Below are 11863 nucleotides of genomic sequence, written 5' to 3'. Positions count from 1 at the left end.
GAATTCTCTTGTATGCTTTTAGTTTTGTGGCTGCTAATATGTTATTAATGCAAATAAGAATAAGCAACACAAGCTTGTTACGTTGTTTAGTCTGACTGTGACAGGAAGTTTTCCTTTCCTACACCACAGCACTTACCTCAGTCTGCAGACCTTTCAGAGTGACACCTTTAATTCTATACTTAGACTTTTGCAGAGTGATCCTGATCACCTACTCATCTCCGGCCAACAGTTGTGCCACTTTCCGCAGTCTGGTAGTGGCACAGCTCTCAGATGCAGCCAGCGTTTCTATCATGTCCACGAAAGACGGAACAATTCCCAGAATGTGGGGAATGCCTCTGTTTTCCACCAGCCTGAACTCTGTGATTAGAGCATCCTTACATAAGCTGTGGCATTAATGCCAACACCCACTGCAGCTGCATCTCCGGGGGAGGGAACAACCAACACCGCCTGCTTACTGCCATGACCTGATCAGGGTTATAGGAAAGAGAGTTTCCATTACTCTAATATAAAGCATCCTTGAGTATCACACGCCAAGTCAGTTCTTTTAAAATTAAAATAAGGAAAGACATATTTCAATCAACACACAATTTATACAGATTGTACGGGTTAATTTAGTGAAACAGTTTGGTTGCGCTGCAAATGCTGAAGCATATGTTCTCAATGTTATGTAACATTTCATATGTTGTTGCAATTAGTAAAAAAAAATGGTCATAATATTAGTTTATTCTTTATTAAGTCTTTGACTCAACTAACAGGAAAATACTTACAGAATCTAGATAATTTTCTAAAAAAATAATACTGTAATCTTGTTAAAGTATCTTCTTTCAAATTTTTTACATACAAAATATACATAATTCCCACATATACGCACACTGAAAAGAGCATTGCTTTGTTTTTTTATTAAACCACATTAAAAGGGATAATCTGCACAGCTGAGATTTTGCTGTCCAAACACAAACATCTGCACATGTTCATCACGCAGAGAATGATTCCAAGTGTCTGTTTTAGTAAAATGAGTGATTCGGATTTATCTCCGCCTTTGCGAGTTTGAAAGCCCCCCACCTCTCTGAAATAATAAACCACTCTGATATTTGGGCAGCTGTCTTAGCTGGGCGTGAGTTTGAGGTCTGATCATGTTTTTTTTTCCATTTATGAGGCAGCACACAGTAAGCCAACGCCATCGTTCCTAATTACTCCTCCTGCCAAGGATTCAGTCGGCATGTCTCCAGGGAAGGCAGCTCCAAATTCAGCTTCTTAGTCTCAGCAATATTCAAAATAATTAAACATTTACACATTTAAATAAAACAGGCACAGATCATCTCCTAAAATGTGTTTGTTGCAGCACTGCAGTTTATTATTCAGCAAATATGCAGGATTGTCATTCACCTGGTGTATATTTGGATCCAAGATAAAATGAATGCTTTCCAGGGTTTTTATAATAGAATATGCTGAGTTTTTATGCTAGAATTCATGCAGAATTTTAAGAGGATTGGGGAGAAAAAATAAATACTGGCTCAAGTGCCATTTTGGAAAATGTAAAATTCCCCTCCATATCCATTTGAAGTTAGCATTACCACTACAAGTCACTGTAAACTAACCATGAATGCAAGACTCTTGCAAGCACATACTGTGGCTCCAAAAGCAAATACACAGTTCAAATTGGGAATGCTTCTCACAGTCTGACTGAAGGTGCCACAGTAGACATATGCTGCCAAAATCAGGCCTATAAATGACTCATTTTATAGTTGGAGACAAAACATTCCCAGTAGACAAAATGTTTGAAAAAACATGGGCTGTGAATAAGACCAAGTTATAATCTGAACAAAAAACATTCTGATTATTGTTTATGTCACGTCATATTGAGAAGCTATCCAAATATTTTTGCATCAATAATCTTGAAGTGTTTATGATTTATAGTGTGGGAATGGAATCAACTAAGAGTTACCGAGTAAGTCTGCAAAGGCAAAAACAAACACTGCGCAATTGTAACCTTTTTATTTAGCATTTTATAAGAGCTCAATAATATATACTCTCTTAAATAAATGGCAGACAAAAAAAAAAAGCAAAGTAGCTTAAATGCATCTGAGCAGCATCCGACCCGCATAACAAACAGGTGTTCAATATGCAAGTTTTTCCAAATTTTCTACAGTTTTTTTTTCTCATGTGATCCAGAGTTTAAAATGTTTCAACTGGCCAAAACCTCCAAACTGCTTGTTTGGTTACAAGACTCTGCATGGACGTCACTGACCCTATGTGAAGTTCTGCACACAGAATACCCGCAGAAGTGAAAGACAACTCAGGAAAAAAAAATAAAAATCAAGCGACTGGGTTGTCAAGCTCGGGTTAATGTGCTCAGTGGAGCTGCTTATGACTAACAGGTAATAATGTTTCAGCAGAGAAATAAGAGGTACGCCGGTTATGTTGAGCCCTGAATACAAGCTTCACTTCTATTTGTCAAGTGAGATTTTAAGGTGGTGAGGTGGTGTGAATAAAACTACAGTAGTGAATCTACTGAGGAGCTAGGCACATGTGAGAGTAAGCTCTCTGTGCCTGTGAAACTGAGTCAAAGAAAACGCGTCTTCATTCCAGTACTCATAGCTGCAGGGTGGATCTGCCACTGGTAAACAGATTCGACAAATTCTAGAAGAAAAAAAATGGTTCTTTCCCTTCAAAAATGTGCAGATTAGGTAATATTATGATCAATAAGCCTGAACCGTAACATTAAACCAAACCAAGTCACCTTCTAATTCGGGTGGATTTTTGCTTACAGACGGTTATATTCACCGCTATAGCTATACTTTTGTATGAAGCACTAAGATACATAATTTAATAGAGATGCACCAATTAATTACTCAGAAATCAAAATAGTGTCTTGATTGGCAGATCAAGTACTAAAGAATCCATTTTTTCCTAATACGTTAAATGCATTAAAATGGGGAGAACTCCAAATATTTTTGAAGCATGATTAAATTTTTTTTATTTTTGATGCATTTTTTTCAGTTTAGTAAATAAGACAAAGAAAGGTTAGTAACATTGATTTTGAGCTATACCTCTACCAAACCACCTCCAGAACATTTGTTATCGGCCAAGAAAAGCCCAACTGGTGCATCTATATTATTTAATTTCTGGGTTTCTAGCTTATTGGTTCAGCTTGTGTGAAAAAAAAGCTTTTATGCTATGAAAAATAAAAATAATTATGATTCACATGATGAAATGTAGGCAGTCGTGTATAAGCCAAACATCCACTATGATATGCTGCTTGAAGACAGCTTTACAATTATACGTCGATGTTTGGGTTAAACTCTAACTTCACTGATACCAGATGATTGTACAAACTTTAACACCTTTAAACTACCAAAAGTCTCTTGTCTCTGACTAAAAAAAAAAAAAAAGCAGCAAATGTTTTTTTTATTTCCGTGATTTGTTCCATCACTGCAGAGAGAGAAGGATCAGATTAAGCTCTGGAAGGGGACAGGAAATTCCACAGTTAGCAATGACGCTCCACACACAGTCCAGATAGTTGAGGAAGCCCAGTCACACACTGGTTGTGCAGGGGTGGCGCAGTGAGGAGAGGAGGGAGATAAGTGCTGGCTGGGCCAAGAGGTGGAAAAGGGGTAGCGGGAGTGGAGGGAGTTTCACGTCACCACTTGCTGCACTGCTGAGTGTTCATGAGGGCAGGACTGGTCCCTGCAATGAAGCCTCCTGAGCAGCCGCTGAAGCTTGCCGGAGAAGTTTTTGTTCATCTGTCTGTACATGAGAGGCATCGCAAAGCTGCTGGAGAACGCCAGCAGCTTTGACACGCACCTCATGAAGTTATAGGAAGGCAGGTAATGCCCGTTGCTGATGTACCCTGGCGCACTGGCGATCGTGTGCACCAGGAGGGTCATGTAGTACGGGGTCCACAGGACGAATTGCACACACACCGACGCCAGCAGCAGCCGGTGTATAGATGGATCCAAGCGAGCCGAGTCCTGATCCAGAGGAGTGGACTCCTTCCTGATGCGCAAAATGAGCACGAAAGCGTAAAGCACGGCCACGGCCGGAACGGCGTAGCCAATGAACATCATGATGGCGTCAGCCGCCTCCTTGTTCTGCATCTTGGAGCACTCGACCATCTTGGTGGAGATGTGGTTGCACACGTAGAAGAGCAGCGAGGAGAAGCTGGTCAACACAGCGCCGCCCCAAATGAAGCCGCACACGTGCTTGGTGTTGTAAACGCTGGACATGTATGTCCGCGGCAGCGCCCGCTCTATGTAGTAGTCCAAGCTGAGCAGCGTGGTGGAGTACATGATGACCAGGGACGAGATGTTGAAGAGAATGAGCAGAGTGATGTGGACCTCGTCGTTGTACTCCCACGCGTGCCAGCGAGTGAACGTGGAGCTGAGGAGCTCCACGGGCGCCACCAGGTTGAGCACGAGTCCCGCGATGGCCATGTTGACAAAGTAGACATCCGGCATGGTCATGGAGACCTTGTTGGAGAGGTTCACCACAACCAGCAGGATGTTATAGCACAACCCCAAGGGGAAGCAGACCAGGAGGTAGACAAGGGAAAGGATCGACAGGATGAGGCCCAAATCCTGGGAGAGCTGGAAGTCCACGATGGCGTCAGTCTCATTGTAAAGCATGCTGATCCACATCGCTGGGCTCCAACGCTGGCAAAGCTCCCTCAACAGATCCACTGTAACAGAGACACAAGTTAGCTTATGACAGTCACAACTCGAGGACAACATTTAACAATGTTGCATTCATTCGACTGTTGACTCTTTGTTTTGCCTCAGTTATTTTTCTCTCCATACAAGCTATATCAGGTCTGGCATTCCGTTTGGCCAAGAGCATCGGCTGAGATAATGCTGCCATCAAAGAAACGTTCTACCTCTTCTGCTATTAGCTTTCAACTTTCATGAACAGCAAAAATAATCATACACCAGATCCTCAACCGACCCCCAGTCGGTCGTGACTGATGGTCGCTTGTACTGAGCAAGGTTCTGCTGGAGGTTTCTTCCTGCTAAAGGGGAGGATTTCCTCTCCACTGTCGCTAAATGCATGCCCAGTATGAGGCATTGCTGTAAAGTCAACGACAGTCCACACGTTTGTCGATCTGTGCTCGTCCAGAAGGAGTGAATATCGCAAGTCAGTGACTCGACTTGCAATATTCAAGTAATTAATTGGCCATACTGTACTGTTTGATGACTAGGATCAATTGGAACATATGTAGGATTGAACGTAAATTATTTTCCTGTACCTTAAGACGATGTTTGCTGTGAAACTAAATTGAATTTATAAGCGAAAAGATACACAGAATGTAGCTAAGAGCTCAAGTTTTGTATTACGATGTATTCATAAGAACAAACACATTGTTCTGTTTAGTGAAACATACAGTCTGCTTTTTTTACCACTTAATGAGCAGATTTCAGCTCGCTCTGTTATTGCATTCTGTGCTGGCCAGAGGACCAGACACGGCCTTGACACAAAAGCACGTCAGCAGTGAGTTGGCTATTGTGCTCAGGGTAACACTGTTAATTTCACTTCACTGCATCTGACTGGCTGAATACAAACGCCTCACTATATGTTTGCAGTTCAGCCTCCAAACCCACACCATTTCACCCTTACTGGGCAGAGCAAAAAAAAGCCCTTGCTCTGATGGCAGAACACAAAACTGTATTTGTCTGACACCATGGCGAGCTTTTCCTGTCCTCCTCCGACTCTGAGTTTCCTTGTCACATGTAGGAATGGCCTTGCAAATGTTTCAGGAGGTCAAGGAGAACTGAGGTAAAAAGAAGAACACTTTACATATAGATTTGTTGCTGCTGCTGCTCTCAAAGCTGAGCGCACTAATCTTCGATGTTCAGGTTCCTGCCAAGTTCAACCGGCTGGGAGTGTGTTGATGGCTGGATTTATAACAAGTGAAATGTGAGGCAGGCTAAGTCGAAGGGTCAGTGGACGAAAGAATTTTAGGCTTGGGTTCAGGGAAAGGTTAAAAACAAATTAAAGAAAAAAGGAATGCACACATCAGACTGGGCTGCAGATCGGCAAAAAGCAATCATGATCCAGCCGGGTGATATTAAATAAATTTGTTAACAAGGTTAGGTCAAGGAAATTGAGATTTTACATTTCATAGAGAGCCATTACAAGACATTGGCATCATCTCAATTTCATTTCCATTGGTTTAAATATGTTCACCTTCCTTCAAAAAAAAATAATAATTTAAAAAGCAGAATGTATCTGAAATCGTGTTTTACAATAAAAATATGGGCAGTATCAGAATTTTCATGAAACCTCTCCCTGGCACTAAGAGCAGCGAATGGCGTTTTGTTTTTAGGGCGATGAGTAACTATGCCAGTAAAAGGAAAACATTCTTCCGTTCACTTACATAACACCACTACAGAGGGGCCGTTTTTGGCCTTCAGCCTCAGACACACATGCACACGCCGGCCTACTCTCTGCTCTGCTCTGTAATGAGCCTATGGAGGAGGCTAGAGCTCAGAGCTAAACTAGAGCCAGATTGGGGGGGTGAGTGTAGAGTTACTCCTTACAAAAAAGAGAACCTCGTCACAGAAGCACTGGGCAGCCCTTTTGTAAACAGCAGCTGGGTGACTCATTGACTAAAACAGACACTGATAATAGTTCACATTTAGCAATGATCCAGGACCATTGATTACTTGCTATACCTTGAACATGTTTTATATTATCTCTGCCTCCTTCACCCCCTTCCATATCCTTTAATTACTTCAGGAGAAAATGACTTTAGGGGAAGTTGGTGCTTATTAAAGAGGGCCTGCTGCACCACAGCTTGCTGTCCTTATTCATTAGCACCTGCTTTATGCGGACATTTATGCCCCCCGCATCCCTTTCATTAACACATTAGCTCCCTTGAAACTGCTAATGATTATCTTTAAAAAGCTGCCTTTTTTTGGGGCCCAACAGAAACTTCACCATTAGTACTGAATTCTCTTAGCTAAACATTACAAGCAAGAAAATAAGCTTCCTGTTTTCCAGGAAACATACAGCACACAGTATGTAAAACAATTGCCTTATTATCTCTCACTAGTCTGAAGGCACTGTGCACACACAGAGAGGACGATATGTCCTATGTAGCTTGTGGAAGAAAGTTGGTCAAGGTTCTTTTCTCTAGTAAGGCAAGAAAAATGTAAAAAAAATTAATAAATCCAAATCGGAAGGAGCCCAGGATATGTTGTTTATGAGGCAATGTCACAACCAGACACAAACATCGAGGAGGAAATGGAAAAGCGACGGCTAAAGCAGTAGATGTCAACAAATGTTCTGCAGAAATTATTGCTGCTAATGTTCGGTGTCATGGCAGTTTATTCTGTTGGTTAACTACAAAAAACAAACGTAATAAATAAATGACATCAGGAGGAGGTTTATTTATTTATTATTTATGCTGCTTAACAACCGTAACTAAGATCCGATGATATATTTTTGAATAATTTAGCCACAATGTTTTTTCATGAATAGTCTTAATTAGATATACTGCTTCAGACACAAAATGGGAATCCCATTGTACTACCATTTTGCACTTAGTCAAAGGAAAAATGGGAGTACAAGTACATGCTTCTACCTCATGTACTTAAAATATGGCATGAGTGTATTTTTTATTACAGTTAAATATCTTCAGGAATTTTGGTGACTAAAAGCCTAAAACTCCCCTTCAATAATCCAAGAAAACTAGTGGATGGATGATACTGTTTGAAATCTTTATATTACACTCACTTCCCATATGCATTCTGGTTCTGATCAAAATTTTTTTGCCAGATTATAAAATATCACAGATGATCTTTGATCAAACAAGACTAGACTATTAGCTTATTATAGAAATTGCTGTGAAAGTGGTTATAAATATGCTGGTACAAATTAACTCATGATCCTTGAGTTAATTTGAGTTAATATGAATTATGTGAAAATGTCCCATATGAAAGTACCAAACTGGCCGAAAAAGGGGTGAAATGACCAGCAGCCAATGGTTTGACACCAATTTGATGCCATCATTTTGAGCCCATAAGTTACTTTGCCTGAGTCGAAGCATCTCTCCCACTTTGTACCTCTACTTTATACCGAAACATTGTCGTTGCGTCCTTTTGTACCTCAGGTAAAATTTTAGGTGGCAGAAGGCACAACTTTGTTTAAGAGAAATTTTGTCTGAAGCGACCAAAATGGAAAAGATGAGATTGCCAAATGACCAGTGCCCATCACAATTTTTGTCCATAGTTGCCTTAATTGTAACATTTCAAAGGCTACAGCAGCAGAAGCCACTACTGTCTTCACAAAAGTAAACCGAGGCTACAATTCACAAAGGCTTAACAAATTTGGAAAAGAATAGATTGGAAAAAAACTTTGCTTCGTCCAAGGAGTCTCAAGTTAAGTGGAATTTGGCCTAAACAAAGCTTATTGCCATCCTGCCTTTTGTTAACAATTCAGGCAGTTGTTGGTGGTGTAGTGGTCTGGGGGATATTTTGTTGGTAAACTCTGGGCTCTTTAGAACAGAGCATCCTTTAAAGTTCTCAGGCAATTCACCTGAGTTGTGTAACTAACCATCACCATCCCTTTAATGACCACAATGTACTAATATTCTGATTGATTTTTCAAGCAGCATTTTATGGTAAACAACCATATAAAATAATCAAACAGAGCACCTTTGAAATGAGGTATAGCGGCAGATTCGCTTCATGAATGTGAATCAAGGTAGATTGTATGAAATCTCTCTTATTTGATTTCAAGCATACATCAACAAAGTCAGGACAAACGATCTTACATTCCATTATAAGTGCATGTAGAACACAGTTTTGTGGCCAATCTGCAAGATAGATCAGACAAAATGGAAACGAAAATTAAAAACTGCATAATTTTATAGGCAATTTGAAATATAGCTCAATAGAGGCTTCCTGGTCTGACTTTTTTTTAATATTTTCTTTCCAAGCTATATCTACCAGGGTGTTGTCACAGCCATTGCACTTCAGCTATGCACATTTTGCCAGCAGCCCATGATAATGAGAGCTCTAGTTTTCCACTCAGCTGGGGGGAAAACAAGCGAGGTGCAAGTTCACGCTGTATGAACAGTGTCTGCTTTAATTTGGTGTCATGAGAATCCTTCCTATCCAAGCCTATTCTGGAGTCTGGAGCTGGGGGTGATGTTTCTGGGGTTGAGGAAAGGCCACGGAGACAAGATGAACCACAACAAGCACTAGATTCAGATGCTGTCACAACAAAAATACAGACTTTTCAACCATATTTCTATAACTAATGGCATATGCACATTTTGTTTCATTGTGAATACATATTTTAAATAACCTTTCATGCTGTTGAGTTAAATTAGTATTTTTTCAAAGTAGTATTACTATACAGCTTACTATATTGGACAATATGTGTACATCTGAGTCTTTTACTTGATGTTTCCAGCATTAAAACAACCCAAAATAAAGCCCATTAGGCATATGCTGAGACGTTTCCATCCAACCCAATTCATACATGAATCTGACTTGGATTAGCTTCATCTGAACATTGCAAACAAATCCATGTCAAAATTATTTAAACTAAATACTCCCAGAGGGGAAGGCCGTGTTTCAGCATGCGCCGGACCCACCAAAACAAGATCAGTGACGCCCGCGTGCCTGACGTCTCGGCATTCTGAAGTCAGAACCTGGCAAGCTGATGAGAGCAGTGTGACATACTCAGCCCGCACCCCTCGTATATGCTTACAGGAACTTGCAGCCTATTCACAGAAAGTGCTGGATGACATCACGTGATTTCCTACATGCGCCTGCAGAAAAGCAGTAAAAGCAGCAAAGCCCCAAACAGCCAGATAATAAGATAACATGACCTGCTGTTAGGGACAGTAAGAAACTATGAATATGTGACTTGAAAGAAGAGCTCAAGACTTCTTCATCTAATTCACCACTTAGCAATAGACTTAAAGCTATTGATATTCATCAATCATTAACTTGCCAGTTAGTTCACACCTACAAAAAAGCTGAACTAGAGCAAGTCATTGTTTCGTTTCTATCCCGCACAGAGTGCTGAGCAGCATCAGGCTGTAATTTGCAGAAGGAAAGTTTGCCTTATCAGGAACTAATTGCTTCTGGTCAGAAACAGATAACAATCGGCCTCCCCGGTGTGCTTTCTGGCAATGTGTTTGACAGTGACAGGCATCAGCGGAGTGAGAGTTCAACGGTCAGCACAAAGCAGGCTTACTGCCTCTAAATTGGGCCCCTATGTCCCATTTGGTCAAGTGCATGAAATTGACAAGTGCAAAGCCTTATTTTTAAGGACAATTTAATTTAATTCAGAACAAGCTGTATTCTAATATTAACACTCAAACTGAAAATAATCCAATACTGTAAACCTTATTATCATTCAGTTCATGCCTTATTTATTTTTTTCTTAATTACAATCTGAAAACCAAAACTTAGCCGACTATTAATTATGTATTATTAAGCAAATGTTGTTATGGCTTTGTTAAAGTTCACTTATTAATTAAGGGTTACCATACCATTTAAAAAATTTGAAAGAGGAAAAAACTTTTCTTCATTTTGATTCAGAGATATAGAAGATACACTGGTATCTCAAGGCTGTTTTCATTTTATGGCCCTCTACAAACTGCTTATGGGTAACTGAACATACTATGACATTTAGGTATATGCCATTTGAACAAGAGATGGTGTTATATTGACATAAAAAACATCTCCATTGGTAGTGGAGGAGTGTTTTACAGCACTTGAGACCTAACCTCCAAGGAAACATCCCCAGGTGTTGTTTTCTGAATGCAAACGCGTCGTTTAAACTGCGAAGTCTCTACAAACAAACTAACCTAAAATAATTTTGGCGTAAAACAAGTTACCACCCTATATTACGCTAATTAAATAAGCAGATGGCTGTCACTAGTTTACCTTTATCGTCCCATCTAGATGCAGACATTACTAAAGCGGTTTACCCCCCATGTCTACCATTTATTCGCGGGTTAAATTCACTTCAACTTACTTTAAGAAGAAACATTTATCAGATTCTTTCTGTATTAAACGACAGAAAAAGAGGATAACTTACCACGAGCATATGGGTTTGGATCGGTGACAAACCTAGGGAGGCATTGGATTCGGATGTAGCATTTCCACTGGCATTTCTCAGTTGCTTCATTTGAAAACAAACGGACGTATTAAAAGTATCCCCTTGTCCTCCGCGATAATATAAAGGAGGACTTCAGGGCGAGCAAGAGCTGCTTCACCCGGTTTTCGATAAGTCCACCGTCATTTATCAACTTTTTGTACGAGGCTTTCGGTCAAAAAAGGGGGCCGACCGTTAGAGACTTTACTACGGCTGTAGAGTTGCTGCTGCTGCTGCTGAGTCCTACAGTGTATACACACACACAGACCCCTCCCCCCACTGTCTGCTCCCGTCGCTCTTTGCCGCCGCTGCTCAGCGGCTGTTCTCTACTCTGATTGGACAGAGCGCACAGGGGGCGGGGTTTGAGTGAACACACGAGTGCACATACAAATTTGAAACATCTTTAAGAATGGACACTACACAATAAACAAAGAAGTACAGTGTTTCATAAACAATTAGCACAGCAGTTGGTAAGTTATACCCCCACTTTGGCTCGTAGATTATAGACCATATTTTATGTTATGTATTTATAGAGAAAATTACTTGTCAAGCACATCAGTTGTCAGAGATATTGTGTAGGCCTTTCATTGCAAAAGTATGGCAGAGAATCCATGTTTTGTGCACATAAAAAACTAGTGGTGTACTGTAATTTTGTTAATGTCTGCCTTAGGGGTAGTGGATCATTTTTAAAGTGGGGTTCTACATAAAGTTATTTACTTCTTGGTTGTCCTGTAACAAATCAAATTTGCAA

General features: G+C 40.4%; 1 protein-coding gene across 1 annotated transcript; it reads right to left on the bottom strand.

Annotated features, from left to right (window-relative positions):
• Nucleotides 1-884: 884 nt before the first annotated feature.
• On the bottom strand, nucleotides 885-11402 carry gpr146 (G protein-coupled receptor 146). The gene is made up of 2 exons (XM_028042620.1): nucleotides 11056-11402; nucleotides 885-4678 (listed from the first exon to the last, which is right to left on the bottom strand). Exon 2 carries the CDS (start codon nucleotides 4635-4637, stop codon nucleotides 3636-3638), a length of 1002 nt encoding a protein of 333 aa, XP_027898421.1. The 5' UTR covers nucleotides 4638-4678; nucleotides 11056-11402; the 3' UTR covers nucleotides 885-3635.
• Between the last annotated feature and the right edge of the window lie 461 nt (nucleotides 11403-11863).

This window comes from Xiphophorus couchianus, chromosome 16, assembly GCF_001444195.1.
Source record: "Xiphophorus couchianus chromosome 16, X_couchianus-1.0, whole genome shotgun sequence".
Classification (NCBI taxonomy): Eukaryota; Metazoa; Chordata; class Actinopteri; order Cyprinodontiformes; family Poeciliidae; genus Xiphophorus; species Xiphophorus couchianus.
This window is presented reverse-complemented; position numbering and strand designations above follow the sequence as displayed.